General features: G+C 43.2%; 1 protein-coding gene across 1 annotated transcript in view; it reads right to left on the minus strand.

Annotated features, from left to right (window-relative positions):
• Positions 1–16,479, minus strand: part of TNKS (tankyrase) — a 136,717-nt gene that overhangs the window by 36,507 nt on the left and 83,731 nt on the right. Inside the window, exons 6-10 of the mRNA XM_067297281.1 lie at positions 6,537–6,631; positions 4,426–4,492; positions 4,040–4,226; positions 2,431–2,552; positions 60–151 (exon numbers count right to left, since the gene is read on the minus strand). Coding sequence (XP_067153382.1) covers positions 60–151; positions 2,431–2,552; positions 4,040–4,226; positions 4,426–4,492; positions 6,537–6,631 — 563 coding nt within the window. The remainder of the gene's footprint in view (positions 1–59; positions 152–2,430; positions 2,553–4,039; positions 4,227–4,425; positions 4,493–6,536; positions 6,632–16,479) is intronic.

The following is a 16,479-nucleotide window of genomic DNA, read 5'->3' on the forward strand; positions in this document are numbered from 1 at the left end:
GTTTTGTATTCCTAATGTGACAGCATCCTTTGGAAAACTGCAAAATTTCAGGAACTTACTCTTTGTTTTTCTCATTAACATTCGCTCCTTTCCTGAGCAATAGTTCTGTAACTTGCTTCCGCTTGGGATGCACAGCGGCCACGGCACAGTGCTGCAAAAAAAGTAAATACAGAATAAATAAATATTGCCACTGTAGCTGCAGAGATGAGAAAGAGCTTTGAAGGCCACAACTTCATCTTTACATATTCTGCTGAACAGCGGTCTACAAAAGTTGCAAACAGCATTGTACAGAGTTCCATCATATTTCTGCCTGAATACACAACACCCTGAACAAAACACAAGCTAGTGACCAGTGCTAAATTATTCTGCTCAGAAAAACAATTTTTGTTTTAAAGCTTCAGCACCTATGAAAAAGTGGGATGTTCCCAACTGCATTAACAAGATAGGGGGACAAAAAAAGCACATAATACACAAAGGAGGTAAAGACAAAGAGCGTGAAATGACTTTCCGTAGAGTTCCCACACTTTCTAGTATCAAAACAAGAGCCTTTAGAATGAGACAGATCCCAAGAAGCACCTGAAAAGTGGCAAGAGTACTGATACTTTTCCTCCTCCAGTTTCATGGTTTTCAGTATGAAATAACTAGGGCATGTCCAAGTTTTCCGAAGGTAGGCTTTGTAAAACACAAAGATCAACTGTTGCTCTGAAGAGTGGCAGCATTTCTGAGGCCTTCCAAATAATAATATATTTATATTTCCTGCCAATAGGGTAAATCAGCATTAAAAGTAGCAGAAGTGCTGAAAAATTGAACAGAGGAGCAACAAAAGTATGTATTTTTTTTAATATTGGTACACAGCTCTTGCTAAAGATGAGAGTTAGAGATACGTTCTACAGCCTTTGCACATTTTAAAATAAAATCGGATGTGAAATTAAATAGGTTTCTTAGGAGTTCACATCCCTTTACGCATCATTTGGCGAGCACTGCCACAGCAGCAGCCTTTAACGTCCTTCGTGGAAAAGACCGACGGGGAATGACACTGTCACTCATTTCATGGCATGCAGCTGGACGCAAGACAGATTGACCCCACGGGCTTCCTTTGAGACAGTATACTTAATTCTGTTCTTAAATTTTCTTTTGCTGGCCAAACCTCAGAGCAACACTGAAACATAAAGCGGGTGCTTGCTTTGGCCTTTGTGGGGTGAGTGAGCACTGACTCCACTGCCTCGTGGTAGAAGAGGCTGCGCTAAGGACAGGGATACTTCAGCTACATTGCACTGATTGCACATCATCTTGTCCCGTCCTAGAAGCTAAACCCGTCCTGCCACTTGGATGGGAGACCACCGGGAAGTCTCAAGTATGGCAGGCAGAAGTTGAGAAATCACAGTCACACGCTTGCTGAAGAGTGGACCAACGATACCAGTCAAGCTGAAAGAACCCCTTTTGCCTAGCCGCCTCTGCAGAACGAGCGGACGGAGAAGGGCAAAGAACAGCACAGGACTAAGAAGTCATCGTTACAAAGCTAAAGAGACGCCACAAAGCGACAGTTGATACAGTCAAGAAGGGAAAAATAACATCATCTCGAGCTTCCTACTGTCTTCCTGTCCAGCCTCTAAATGTCTCTTCTCTGTCTTGCTCCTAAGTTTAGGCTAGGAGGCCAAGTCCGTCATGGAGAGAACAGATACGGATGCCTGGTAGATGATACTGCTGAGCACAGTCGTGGTGTTTTTAACACTAAGTATGCATTTGTGTGCCTGCAGCTGAGACTTATCACTGCGAAGACAATATTTTATTAAAGTACCATAGCTATAAAGGTTTCAATAACACCATCAGTCCCACTAAATTTCAATGTCTTCACCGCACCTGTGATACCGGCTGTGTTCTTTGCCTTCTCTGCTTCTTCAAACAACGAAATAAGGGTAGGACAGGAAAGTCACAAGCACCCCTGCTTCACAGCTATCAGCAGTATTATTCCAGTCTAAGACACTGATATACACCTAGCATCTTCTCTCGCCACTGTCTTAGGTACCCTGCGAAGAAAACTTGGCATCCACGTTTGCCCACATAAAAGACTAAGGAAGCACTGGGCCACCTGGTTGGAATTTGGCCCCAGCAAATACACAGCAACTGACTAACAGAAAAAGAGGCAGCAAAAAGAAGCGAATTACGTGCAGGTGAGCAGTGGCTTAAGGGTTTCTGAAACACATCAGGAAAGAAAAAAAAAAAAGAAAAAAAAAAAAGGTGTGTGGGGGATAATAAAATTATATAGTGTTATCTCCATACTGGTGATTTATATTTAAAATATCAAGTGCTTGATGGCAAACCCTCAATCTCAAATGATGAATGCGCTTTCATAACGTAGAAATAAAACCTCTCAACTAGTGCTACCAGCACATTTATCATAAAAGTAATGGATTGACTGTATAATCTCACCAGTGCAGTTTCATGCGACTGTGGCTGCTTAAAATTAATGATCTCCAAAGCAAGCGTCTTTTTCACTTTGGCTAGGTCTGCCTCTCTCGCTGCTTGTAGCAAAGAATGTCCTTTGAATTCATCTGTTGGAGAAAGAGACGTAGTTAATATTCAGCAACGTCACATTTATAAATGTTACTGGAGAAAGGTAGCTATAATTAACTAAGAGCAAATAAAAGTATTTCTGTGTATCGTCAGGTAGCAACTAACCTTGGAGGCAGAACATAAAACATGGCTTAGTGAAACCAAAGAGGATATTTTAGGGGAGAGGGGAAGGAGTTCCTTGAGAAAACCCTTACAGCCTTTCTCCATCTCATCCTCCTCCCACCTGATATTAAAAACATCGGTGACCTCTAAGTTATCTATCTGTTCAAGGGAGCACTCTGCTAGTAAGTGCTCTGCAGAAGAAAACAGCAACGAGGTCGCTTTTCAAGACCCTTACTGTATTTGCAACTACAAATAATTTAAAGTAAAGCCTAAGCATATAATTTAAACAAAAAATATTAAACTACGCGTATTTGTTAACAGTCTTAGGAAAATCTAACTGGTTAAGTACCAGTCTGCTCAAAGGATGGAGCAGGTTTTGAGAGCAGTTATTTCTTTGCAGGTGCAGAGAGGTAATTTTCTTCCTTTCAATGTCACACCTTGTTCAGTTCAGCAACCGGCTGAATAATTTCAGCTGAAAATTAGTTTGAATTTGAAAAGGTAGAAAACTGTTTCTCTTAAAATCTGCAAATGAAAGGCAGGTATGCAAGGATAAGGTCTGAACTTGGGAACTAGAAACAGCTTGGCTTGAAATGCCAAACTTGTTAAGAGAAGCTTTCTTCTCCCACCCTCATTTTACATCTGCTGCATTTGTGGCTTCCTCTTAATCAAAATCACTTCATTTCAAATATAACTCAAATTTCTTTGTAAACATAACATTAGGCAAAATACAAGTACAGATAAATCTTGAAATAACAAATAAATATAGTATTATTCCTAATGTAACAAAACTGAAAAACTCAAGAATACACTAAATATATCTTATTCAGGGTATGCAAATAGAGGATGTCCTTACTTTTCATCAAAATGATGTCGAATTTGATATCAAGGTCAGGCTAACGCACACGATTTAGTCATTATCAGTGGAGAGGGATTTTGTCACCCCCCCCCCCCAAGAAAAGAAAGAATATATAGAAAACAAAACAAAAGTTTAAATGGATTTTTCTGCTTGCTAATTTGAACCGAGGGTCAAGCTTGCCTCAACGCCTCTCCCAGGTTAGCCCAGAATAGAGGGAGGAGAAGGGCGGCTCGAAGGTAACAACCCTTTCCTCCTCTCTCCTAGAGACAAGCGACCCACTGACTCAACAGTACCTTCTGGCCTTAAACATGTTAAATCTCAGAAATCCAGGCGATATGACGGCTGGCGCATTCGAGGTACCTGTGCAGGCAGATGCAGGTAGACCCGAGAAGCACGGCTGCATTTATCCTGCTGCTTCGCTTCGACTCGTGCTTGATGAGGACGCTCTCCTGAAAGGAAAGCGCCCTTCCTGCCTGCCAGCCGCTATTTCCAGCCCGGAATACTCACAGGTCAGCCTCTCCCTTAGCTCCGGCGTGGGAGCCATGTCGACGGCGCTCTTGCCGTGGCAGTTGACCAAGGTGGGATCGGCGCCGTGACTCAGGAGCAGGGAGCAGACCTCGACGCGGTTCTTGGAAGCGGCCTCGTGCAAGGGGGTGAACTGCCAGAGGTCCATGGCGTTGACGCAGGCCCCGTGCTGGCGCGGCAAAGAGAGTGCTGCGTTAGCAGCCAAGCAGCGGCGCCGACGAAAAGCTCGCCGGGTTTTCATTCCACTACGAAAGCCGGTCCCGTTTTTTCATGTATATGCGTATATACGTGCATACACAAGCAAAACAGTCCATGTCTCCCCTAACACCCTTAAATCAGTAGTAATTACTTTCCATCCTTCCACTTACCTTAAGCAGCAACTCTGTAACTTCATAGTGTCCATACGAACATGCGTTATGGAGAGGCACAAGACCACTGCACGGAAAGAGAGAAATGACATATGTATTTAAGCAGCATTTTTCAAGAAGCAGGAACTTTTTTTTTTCTCTCTCTCTCTCTCTCTCGATACACAGAAATCAAATTAAATTTTAAAATTCAAATATTTAAAAATTAAGATTCACCATCTACCGGGAAAATCCAGCCTTTTCCAACAACATGTTACTCGAGGGTGGAATTTAAACATCTTTTGCCTAGCAGGCCAGAGGTGTTCAATCTACCATTAGGACTGGTATTAACTGTATTTGAAATGATCTTTCTTGGAGCCATTATGGGAGGAAAGAGAAGTCCCACTCCACATTCAGCGCTCTGTTTCCACCTAAATGTGCACTCCTGTTTATTTTAAATGCTGTGTGAAAGGCAAAACTCCCCCGAAAATGCTAACCTAACTCCTGGCTGTATTACAAAGAGGTACAGATATTCACAGGCAGCAGACCGAAATAGCTGCTCCAGACTGTGGAACGACCTGATTTTACTGCATTTTTGACAGCGCAACCTATTTCCCTGTGCAAGAGACCTATGAGAGGCTCCCCGTAATTTTTGTACGGCCATATCACTGGAGACTGTTCTTAAAAATGACACTAGTCAAGCAAATGACAGGGGTCTAGTCATAAGCACGAGACATTACTGCAAAGGAGAAAATGAGTTTAATTAAGTCAAGCAGGACAGGCTAGTCAGGGCTCAACAATGCAGGATGCACAGGACACCAAAACCAGGACTTCACCTTCACCAGAGACTGCTGGAGAAAGAGCTGTCACAGACAGCTTAGCATGTTTGAATTGCTGTCAAGTTTAATGTGAAATCAGTGTATTGTTTTTAGGGTTTTGTTTTGTTTTGTTTTTTTCTCTCCACACATTCAAGCCTAACTCAGCTACTTGTCACCTGGAGATTCTCTCCAAGCGCCCAGCTTCGGCCTTATTAAAACATCTACGCCGGGATTCTCTACCAGCTGATGATCAGATTTCCAGAAGGTGTGAAAAGACGAAAAATCCCTTAACAATGCTGGATCTACCTGAACAGGCATTACGTACAGCTTTACTCTGTTTCTGTGACCTAGATAACATGTCACCATGCACTTCACAACTTCTCCGATTAAAAAAAAAAGCCAAAACACCACCAACAAACGTACAGACAAAAGCGCTACAGTTCGGTCAACCTTCAAGAGTTTAAGTAGGCTTGGGACAAGTTTGGAAAAAAACAAGGATCTTTATTTAAATTAGTTAACGCTAGGCTGGACTCAACAGTAAATAACAGTATAGAAAGTGTCTCAAGTTCGCATGTCACCTCTGCAGCCTCTGAATGCAAAACGCATGCCTTGAACCAGAGGCCTAATTTCTACGACGCTGGAGCTAAGCTCTCCTGCCAGACCGCCGTGAGAATCATCTCCTTAGAAGTCAGGAACGTATGGCTGAGAAAAACATATGATACTTGTGATTCCAGATTTCTCACTGCTGTGCCCGCTTTGTTGGAATCTTACTCAACTACCGCGCTTGCTGCAAAAATGGAATATTTTAGCTTCTGCTACCTCTTGATTTTTGCCGGCAACATCAGTCGAGACAGGTCTCTGCGGAGCACACTAGCTGCGAGTACACAAATATCGCTGACGTTAATTGAAACTACACGCATATAGCCAACAAGAGAATGAGATCACAGAGCACTTTTTAAAGGCACATTTTATCTTTACCCTAGTATCACTCATCACCCCACTTTCCCTAAAATAGCAGCAGAAGTCCATGATTTTACAGGGTGGTCTGTGCACAGAAGCAAAGAATAAGGATTGGAAAAAATTTTTTTAAGGTGTAGTAAGGGACTGAAAATGAGTATGATCACAGCTAATCTGTTATTAGGGCTCTAACAAAAGTTTATTCATGATGAAGCGCACTCAGATTTTGGAAGCAAGTGTCCCATTCTGGGCCAGCCATTTGAGACTACGTCGCAACACAAAACAGAGAAAGGATTCCTCATCTTGCTTAATACAAAACCACGGCCGCAACCAGAGAATAAATCAACCTGCCTTACTTACCCCTTGTCCTTGGCGTGAACATCCGCACCGTGCTGGAGCAGAAGTTGGACTATTCGGACTCTGTTATAGCCTGCTGCTAGGTGTAAAGGAGTGGACTGCAAAGGAAAACAAAACAAGATGAAGAGATGACAGTCTCAAATTTTGCACCCTACACCTCACCGGCTGCCATTTAACTAGTCTTACTAGTCTTTTTTTTTTTTTTTTTTTTTTTTTTTTACTTTACAGAATAGCCCAGGGGAAGCCATGCTTCCCTTTTGTTACTAGCCAAGTTCATAAATACACACCATGCGCCGAGCCAACGCTCCTTAAGGGGGGGAAGGATCCAGGTACCCCCAAGGGCAATAAGAAACTCATCATACAGACTTATTTTAAATAATGGCCCAACACTTTTTTTTTTTTTTTTTTTTTTTTTGGAAGTTGCATGAGCCAATTTGCACATAAGCGGCTCAGGCTGCGGGTTACAAACGTGCTCGGATGCACCCTTCCATCGCAACGTGTGCCGCTGCGCCTCATGAGCCTGCCGAAATGCACCCAATACTTCCCGAACGAGCTCCGATGTTTTTATATCTACCTACAAAGAGGTGTCATTTGAGACCGAAGGAAAAGCATAACCGCAGAACGAGATACAGCGGCATAGCAGGGAGGTTTGCCTTCAGCTCCACACCAAAAAAGCGGTAGTAGCTTGTGGGCGTTTTGTACGACGGTGTGATAAGAGAGACACAAACACGTGCACACGCGGAGCAAAACGCACGCCGCTTGCACAGCTTCCCGCAAAACACATTCCTGCAGCAGCAATGCGCCTTGCTGCTTATACCCCGCACAGCAAACCCATCCTTTTTCCTTAGCTAAATAATAAGCATTTTAACTGAGAGCTTTTGAAGTCGACAACAGTGGCTCCCCTTGAAGTTTAATCACCTCAAAAGCTTTTTATGATGGAGGGAAATTGTGTGCGCTTAGTTTGAAGGAACTCATTTCTCTCCCAAACGGGTGCCACGATTCCCACCTTCCCAAGGCGGAGAAGCAGAGGGCTTTCAAGGGATTTTTGTTGCAATTTATTTTCCAACACCCAACCAAACAAGGAGATTTTATTACAGTAAACCCCCGTGCGTATAACAGCTAGAACGCTCTGCAAGACTTGAATATCCACAGTATTAAGCCAAGTCCGGATACACTGTAGGCATTAAAACATCATTATAGATGTGAGACATCACATCCCCTCTATTACCAAGATAAAAAAGTCAAGACAAACAGGCTCATCACCGCTTCCCGTGAACAGCGGAGGTGTTAATAAAAATGGTATGGATAGCTGCCTTCGGCATATCGTAAACACCAAGCACAGGGTGGATAAAGATGATACCGCCGTTGACGTTAGTGGAGCACTTCAGTGCTGGTTACCCCGACGGTTGCCTCGGTTGGGTTACTAAACCCAGCTTATCTGAACCGGGCTGGTGAAAAGCTACAGCCTACTGCAAGGCCTGAACTCCGGAGGCACCCGGAGCAACGGCTCGATTTTGGAATGAGACGCAGGATCCCATAAGCTCGCTGCGATTAAAGTCACTGCATCCGTTCCCAGCTCCATGCTATTTCTGAAACCGTGGCAGACTTCCCAGACGAACCTTCACTCATCTTTAACGTTATTAATAGGGATGTTCCCAACAGAGATGCATCAGCCCTGGAATCTTGCTCACAGCTTAAAATTAAAAGAAAAAAAATCACTGTGACTCAAGCGGGGACAGTGCGTTTTGTATTTTGGGGGTTATTAGACCTGCTTTCGCCAAAGAATTCATTAAAAAAAGGAATGCCCCAATCAGGTCTACTGTATCAGAGCCCACATGTCACTGGTGATAGAGGCTCTTTAATTCTGCCAAAAGGCACTCACAAACATTTCACTTACGCATGCTTCAAGGAGGAGGAGGAGGCAGGAAGGCCCTAGCTCAATGATTTATTTATTTTTTTTAAGGACTTCTTTCCCTTTCTCATGAGAAACAGCACCAGGCAATATGACAGATTTAATATTTAACAAATACTGACCTGGCATTACAAGCTTGCGTGCTAATTACAGAAATGAAGGACCTCCAAGATAAGTGTCACACTGCACAACCTAGACATTATATGGGATTACTAGCCCCCCCCCCCCAAAAAAAAAAGAATTAAGTGAATGATGGTAGTAAAGAGTGCTGTTTAACGCACAGTTTCCATAGCTCTCAAAAACTAGAAATTAGCTATCATAAAACAGCAGTATTGTACACTGCAGTGCACCTGCAAGGTGTATCAGTCTAATCACTTCATATTAATAAAAGAGATTAAACTGAGCTATCAATTAACCCCTCCTCCCGCGTCTTGCAGTGCTTGGCAAGAGACCCACAAACACGAATCCCTAGAGGGCACTTACCTTCAAAGGCTCGGTCGCAATTACCAAGCCAGTCACGCAAGTCATTCTTACCTGCTAGTGTAATTAATAAGAGCACAGCTCCGCTTTTATTAAGTAAAGTGGACCCTCATGTAAGAAGCTCAGGGTATTTTAAAGTCTTACGGCAGCTGTAATCGAGTCAAAGCAGATACCGGGCATTTAAGCAAGATCCCTGTGCACAAGATGGCAATCACTGCCAGCTAGTCTACCTACAACTCGCACTGACGCAGATGGTTTCGCCTGCAGCCCTTTTGAAAATGTGCTGCCTGGGAACACGAGAAAGAAATTTTTTATATTAAAAAAACGTATATACAACAGTTTGGTATTATTCTCACTGAGCCTTATTTTCACGCTGCTTTGCTAGCGGTTGCAGATTTGATGACCCTCTGCTCAAGGCCATCGGCCTTTAGACTTGCATCAAAAAAAAGGGGCGCCAAGGCATCACCAGCGCCGCAGGCTGCCGAGCTGCTCCTACTGAAATCAGAAAAATATGTATATACATATATATATGCATGCACACACATACAAACGATCTCCCACCCCAACATCTAAAAATGGACTGGATTAAAGCTCCATGTTGCAAGCAACCGGAGATCGTTTGACCACCACCACCTCCTCTGAAGGAACAACTGGAATTACATCCAGTCGGCTGGAAATGCTCACTGCTTAAAGAAGATCACGCGTTACTGGATATAAGCATGAGCATGCACAATCAGATGCTCACATTTTCTAATCTACCAAGCGGGGCAGGGGGGAGAGGGGAAAAGAGGAGTAAGCGCATGATTCAAGCCGATTTTTCTTCCTCTCAAACCTAGCCGTTAAAGTGACAGTCCCTTCGAACTGCAGTCAGCAACGGCAAGAACGAATCCGAAAAGAGGCTCTTACCACGCTGTGATAGTGTTCAGATTGCTAGAAGCACCGGTGCACTAAATAATGTCTTTTTGTATCAGTGCTTTTTCATTTTGCCCTTGCTGGTTAAACGCTGGCAAAGAGGGAAAGCGAGAGTTTTTCTACTTTATGCCATTAAAAACATTACCTGCATGAGCACTAACAGCTACAGGAACTGATTTAAGTACTAAAATTGCCTGTTCTTGCTTTCTGCCACCAAAACCTCTACCTTATGCTATCTGACAGCAATCTTCATGTGTTTCTCTCATTCACAAATTGCCATCCTGAAGGCTCTTAAAAAACAAAAACCAAGCTTTTTTTTAATCACATACATGACGTCTCTTCATGTGTCTAATACAATAATTAACAATAAGATACAGTAATTCAGAATTACTGTTGTTATTTAATTTCATCTTCTATGGCAAGGGCATTCTTGTAATAAACAGGTGACACCAAGTACCAAAGCTCTTGACTTTGAGGGCCAGCTCTGGCCTTGACACGTTTTGGCTCCCACCATGTTCAGAAGGTCTCCAAAGGGATGCAAAGCAGTATGGATGGCTCTTACACAGCTACGCAAACAAGTCTGATGTGGCGGAAAGTACTTATGGACATTCTACCTTTTTTTGTTAACTCTTCCACAACACTCAGCTCAGCTAAAGGATGTTAAAAAAGGAGAGATTAAAAATATTTCACATATGCTTTAACATATGCAACTTTTTCACCTTGCCTACAGTATAACCTTCAGGTTTGGTAGATTTGGAAAATGCAAGTAGGTGGCAAATCCCCATCTAACTTCTGTCAAAGGAAACCTTTATTCAAATCAGATCACGTCGCCTGCAGAGAAGGGCAGCAGTAAGAATACTACTTTGGTCCTGTGCCGTTTGTCCAACAAGCTCCCTCAAAACAGTGTTTCAACCCCTGTGAATTATGAGAGGAACAGAGAGGTTTCCAATCGCAGAAGGGACCTTCATTTCACAGTTTGCATACACCCGGCCGTTTTGAAAGATGTCCCAGCTCCAAGATGACTATTCGAACCTGGCAAACTAAGCAAAAAACCCTCCGAGCAGGCAAACAACTCCCTATTTATGATAGAGTGGTTCCTTGCAATCACAGCCTGCTCGACGCTGTTCTCTTACAGACTCCTCCAAAATGAACCGCATCAATCACGAGGGTCTATCGGGAACCCCTTCCAGAAGCAGGTGGAATAGCTCCTGCGGCTGCTTGATCGCTCTGATTAATGGCACAAGAAGAAAAAGTCACAGCAACATTACAGTCGAGGACAGACGTTCCTGAGCCTTTGCACTATGGAAATGAGCAGACTTTTCCTTTGCCTCTTAGATACCAGCTCACACAGGATGTCTTGCACGCTAATTTTAAGCAGCGTGCCTGTCTTGCACCTTTTGTTTTTATACTTGGTTGCAAGCTTTCTCACAGAAAAAAGAAAAAAAAAAATCATTGTCATTTGTTAGGTAACCTAGACTGGAGACATTACCACCAAAGAAGAAGAAGAAGGTGGCTATTTCTAGAAACATGCGTTAACACGCATGCTACAATACTCTCGCGCAGTAGGTGCCACAGAAGAACAAGGCTCCTAACCTCAACAAGAGGAGGACACTTAACGAATATGGAAGGGGCTGAGCTTCTGCTAGCCAGCCATGTGGCTTGCAACCTCCAGCCATCCAAATTGTGCAACTTCCCCAGGCATTTTATAGCACTACTATGTTCTTTCATTTCATGGTTGACAATTACCCTATAGGGAGAAGCTTACAGGCCCCATGAAAGCAAGTCAAGCCTGACTGCTGACTGGAGACGAGTTAGCTGCAATAAGCTTAAACTCTAGAGATAAATCACAGCGATGAAGAAAAACTATTTTTCTTATGTAAAAAGAACAAACAAAAAACGCCCAGAAAACCAATACCAACGGACAAGAATTAAGAGATGAGTAAGGAAGATGCTTCTCTCCCTGCTGTGTTTCCAGTGGTAATTTAATTCCATTGCTTCAGCTTCAGAACACAACCCGCAGTACTCAATTAGATTGTTGCACAGAACGCAGTAGAGTCAAATCCAGAAAACCAGCACATCACAAACGTCACATAGTGCTTTATAACAGCTAACCAGAGTTAAAAAACAGACAAAAAAAAACCCACAAAAAGAACAAAAACAATAAGAAGTCTGCACTAAAGAGGAATTCTTCCCTGCGCCTGAATACCTTCAGAAATGCATTCAGGTATCGTACCAGCAGGGACACGGTATGAAGCACAGAGAAGGTCAGGTATCACGAAGGGCGCATCTCCTAGAAGTGCATGGAAATGCCTGTCCACTACAGAGTGTTGCTCTGTGGATCACAGACGCAAGAAATGTTCCCTCCTGTATTTGGTCGTGCGGAGACCACAGCTGGAACGTTATTTTCTAATTAGCGTTGGACACCTCCAGGCCAGGCAGACTTTGATAAACCGGCAGAAGAGATAAGAATGCGTAACGAAGGAGAAACGGCAAGAATTATTAAAATGGCTGAAGAGTTGAAAAGCACATACAGGAAGAAGGGAAACGCGTGCCTTCACTTTTCTGCTCGGGAACGCCTCCAGCTAGCATAAAAATCTTGCCACCACAGAGAAGGAGGGTAAGCAGAGGCAAGCAAGATATGCCCAAAAGCAGCAGAGGATAAGGGGCAAAGACAATGTTTCTAACAAGATGAGAGAAAACACGTGAGCACGGCAACACCACATAACATAAGAAAGGGTCATCTGCAGAGAGGTGGACTTATGAGAGATGTTTGGAGAAGACCGTGTGAAGGCCACGCTAGAGAAGCCCAATCTCCCTGCCCAGTGGGATTCTCCAGACAACGACATCTGATGTTCAAAATTACAGAGACTGCTATCCTTGACACCAGGAAGGCAAATCCTTACCTTATGCAGATGGCTTCAGAAGCTATTTTCCTAACTGTGGCTATCTAAAGGAGAAAATAATTCAAATTTTTCAGATTACTACACAGATAAGGAAACAAAGTCAAACCTCAAAGAGCATCATTACCTACTAGAAAAGCACCAGGGCTGGAACAGAGGCCAAAACAAGAGGCACCGGGAGACAGAAGGCAGCAATCATGTTCATAAAGAACTCTAAAAGCAAAGCTCAATCTGAAAGAAGTGAAAAAGCAGATATGGCAAAGGAATAAAAGGGATCTCAACTCTCCAAACTTTAATTAAGTTCCCTAACCACTCCAGATTAAGTTGCTGCCATCACCTGCAGAATGAACGCTCACAGATCTGACCTAGAAGCAAAGATCAAGGTGGAAATGGTAACTGGGCTGGGAAAGACATTTAATCTTTGAATGGGAACCAACATCCTGACCTTTGATCCTAGGATTTCAAAGAGCAGGGCCCATAAACGGGGCACTAGTGATCCCTGGCCTCCTCTTAAATAAGAATTTAAAAGAAAAAAACCACCCAACTCCTGAAGCTTTTCTGTATTTGCATGTATACCCACAACCTGTTTGGTAGAACAATCCACAGAGGATGCGTCAGAAAAGCAGAGCAATACCCATCACATAAACTTGCAATAGTCTCAGAAAACTGTCTCTTAAGAGAATCCCTTCCATTTCCACATGTAAATGAGAGAGGCTGGGCTGGGGATTCCAGATTCGGAAGTGCTGAAGAGTGCTCCAGCAAAGCACGGAGAGACAGACTCTGAGATGGATTATCAGAGAAGCAGAGCCGTGCACAGTTTCTTTGGTGATAGATGCTGGCACTGGAGGAGGAAGTACCTTGCTGAGCTACAGAACAACAAACTCAGAGTGAAGACCCAATCCCTTCTCTTAAGGGAATGCTGCTAATGCCATTTAATACTGAAGGGAGATGCATGCTCCCTTGGAAGACATAGCAGAACCTTACATGAAAATTGCTTATAGTATTGTTGTGTCCAGGATGACCACTTTACTTAGTTTCTTCTTTTTGTCATCAAAAATGGACAAGTCTGAGGAGAAGCGCTGAGCCATGGCTGGCTCTTGCTGAGGCAAAGGCAAGAAAAAAGAAATTGCCTCTGCAGTGTTAAGAACTAAAGCCATCAGAGAGTATTCAAACACCTAGTACTTCAAGAGCAGCCGCCAACACCTGCCAGCTAGAGAACAAACTAACATGGGTTGGTGGCCCAAACACATAGGCATGAAGAATTCTCTCTCATCAACAGTTGCAGCTTTTACTTGTTAAACCACACACCGGAATCCGTGATTTAAATTCAGCGCACGGGGAAAAGAGATGCTACTTCTGCTGGCCTGACCCAGCAGGAGAGGACAGCCAAGTTCCTGCAGAGTTTTCACAAGCGTCTTGGTGCCAAGCAGCACGGTCCACAGCCCAAGTCGCCAGCCTGCCCATCTTGCCAAACTGCAAGGCGCAAGAGTTTAACACTCCAGGAGAGTAGGATGAGACAACTTTCTTCCCTCTTCCAGCGCAAATACCTACATCTTTATCTGCCCTGTCAGCCAGTGTCAGAAGCTGTAAAGCTTCTTCACTATTTGTTCAGACTGCTGTTCCCTCTTTTTAATGAAATATTTTGGTTGTTGCTCTGGCAGCATAAACAAATATTAACAGGAGGCTCCTCTCCAAAAAGCCATGGCAGATGACTGGGAAAGGCCTGCACACAACATTAAAGCAATCTGAAAAAGGAAGCCCGCTGGAACAGCAGAGAACCAAGACTGCCGTTCTTCGCTGTCTTGCTCTCCTCCCTTTCCCATCAAAAAACTTTTATTCCATTTTCTTTTTACATCTCTTATGATTTTTACTGTCTCTCCCACTTTCTCTTTACATATTTACTTTGTTTCTCCTCCTTCCCCTTCAGACCAGAAACATCTCAGGCTTCAGTTCAGACGATTTTCACTATTATTAGAATCGTTAAGAAGGCAGGAAAAATTTCCAGAATATATTCATCTGATTGCTCCCTCTACTAACCTGAGATTCAAGCCAGCACTTCAGTCATTTTATTGAATGCGAGTTCAGAATGAACTCTGCTAAGAATGATGCTTGCAAGTTGATTGCCTTTCAGCTTCAGCGCTCAGAGTGAAATAAAAAAATATTTATGCTTGATATTTTGGAATCAGATTAATATAAAAAAATCTAAAATAATTCACAAAATTAGATTTACCAAATGCTCTTCGTGCGTTACGGTGATAACTTGCAAGGTTTAGAATTTAATGCCTTTATAATCCAGGCAAGCAGGTTTCATTGCTCCTCTGCAGCCCTGATACAGCCTTGCAAAAGAGGACAGAAAATGTGTCTTGTGCTCTGTTTTAGTGTGCTCCAAAATTGAAAAGTTATGGTTATTAAATATGAATATTCTAAAGAATTTCATCTACAAGCAATAGGTCTGTCTTACCAGTAGAAGTGCATCACAAATCCTATGCTTAGAAAAGACGAATCAAGTAACCTCAATTTTCTTGTTCATCAAGGACACAGTCGTTCGTCATGAGCTACAACGCCACGTTTTGGCATTCCTCCCCCTTTCATTTTTCACCTTCTGCCTGCTCGGCCAAGTTACGCAATGGTTTTAGAAACGGTTATGTAAATAAGTCTCTCCTTACACATAAGGATGGGTAGTTCTCTTCTTCCAGAACTACGCTGATCGCTCTAAACTCTCCAGATAAGTTATGAGGCCAGTGACGGGATTATATTAGCAACTGATGCACTGAGAGAAATCAGAGCTGCAGAGAACAGAATGGCTTTGGGCGACTTCAACCACTGCCGTACAGACTGGGTGAATATCACACCAGGAAGAAAAGTTTGGATGTCATCAGCGATTGTTTTATGGAGAAGCCGGCTAGGGAGGCCACGAGAACAAATGCAGCTGCTGAGCTGGTGACAAGCAACATGCGAGATCTGGTTCAAAACCTCACAGCGCAACTGGCTCCGTAACAGTGATTAATGTGCTTATATTCAGCTTCCCTACAGGAGCAGCAATGGATAGATTAAAAAATAAATAAATCTATATCTGTATATCTACCATCATTGCCCTAGCCCTCAAAAAGGAGACTTGTGAAAAAATTAGGGAGTTTGTTAAAAATAAATTAAAAGTTGTAGCTAAGAGAATTAAGTCCTTGCAGACAGCAGGAAGACTACCTGTGGAGACAAGCCTGGAAGCACAGTGCTAATGCATACCTTCTATTAGGAAGGGCTTGAGAAAGTGAAAAAAGAAGCGAGCATGGCTATTAAAGGAGATCACTAGAATTTAGAAGGCATCGTTCAAAAAGCTGAATTCACATCCAGCTAAAGGAAATCAAAAGCATCATAAGCTCCAGCAGATTAAAGGTAAAAAAAAATAATTAGGCAGGCAAAAACACTGTTTGAGCAGTGGGTAGTGCAAGAAATTCAAAGGAGCAATAAATCCTTCTTCCGACCCACCAGGAGCACCAAACCCACCAGTGAGCTTGTGGGAAAAGGTGATGTTAGGTTGCGAATGGATCTCTTGGAGGGGAAACGGCATCATGGAGGAGACGAACATGTTCTTTGCATGGTTGGAAGAAAACGGAGGCAATTCCCACACCCGGACACTAGTGAGCGAGTTTGTGTATTTGGGAGCAAGGGGGGCCTTGGCAAAGGATCTGGCTGGAACTGAAGCAAGCGTGAAAGAGGTAACAGTATCCATAATCAGAATGAACAC

Source organism: Apteryx mantelli, chromosome 5 (assembly GCF_036417845.1).
Source record: "Apteryx mantelli isolate bAptMan1 chromosome 5, bAptMan1.hap1, whole genome shotgun sequence".
Classification (NCBI taxonomy): domain Eukaryota; kingdom Metazoa; phylum Chordata; class Aves; order Apterygiformes; family Apterygidae; genus Apteryx; species Apteryx mantelli.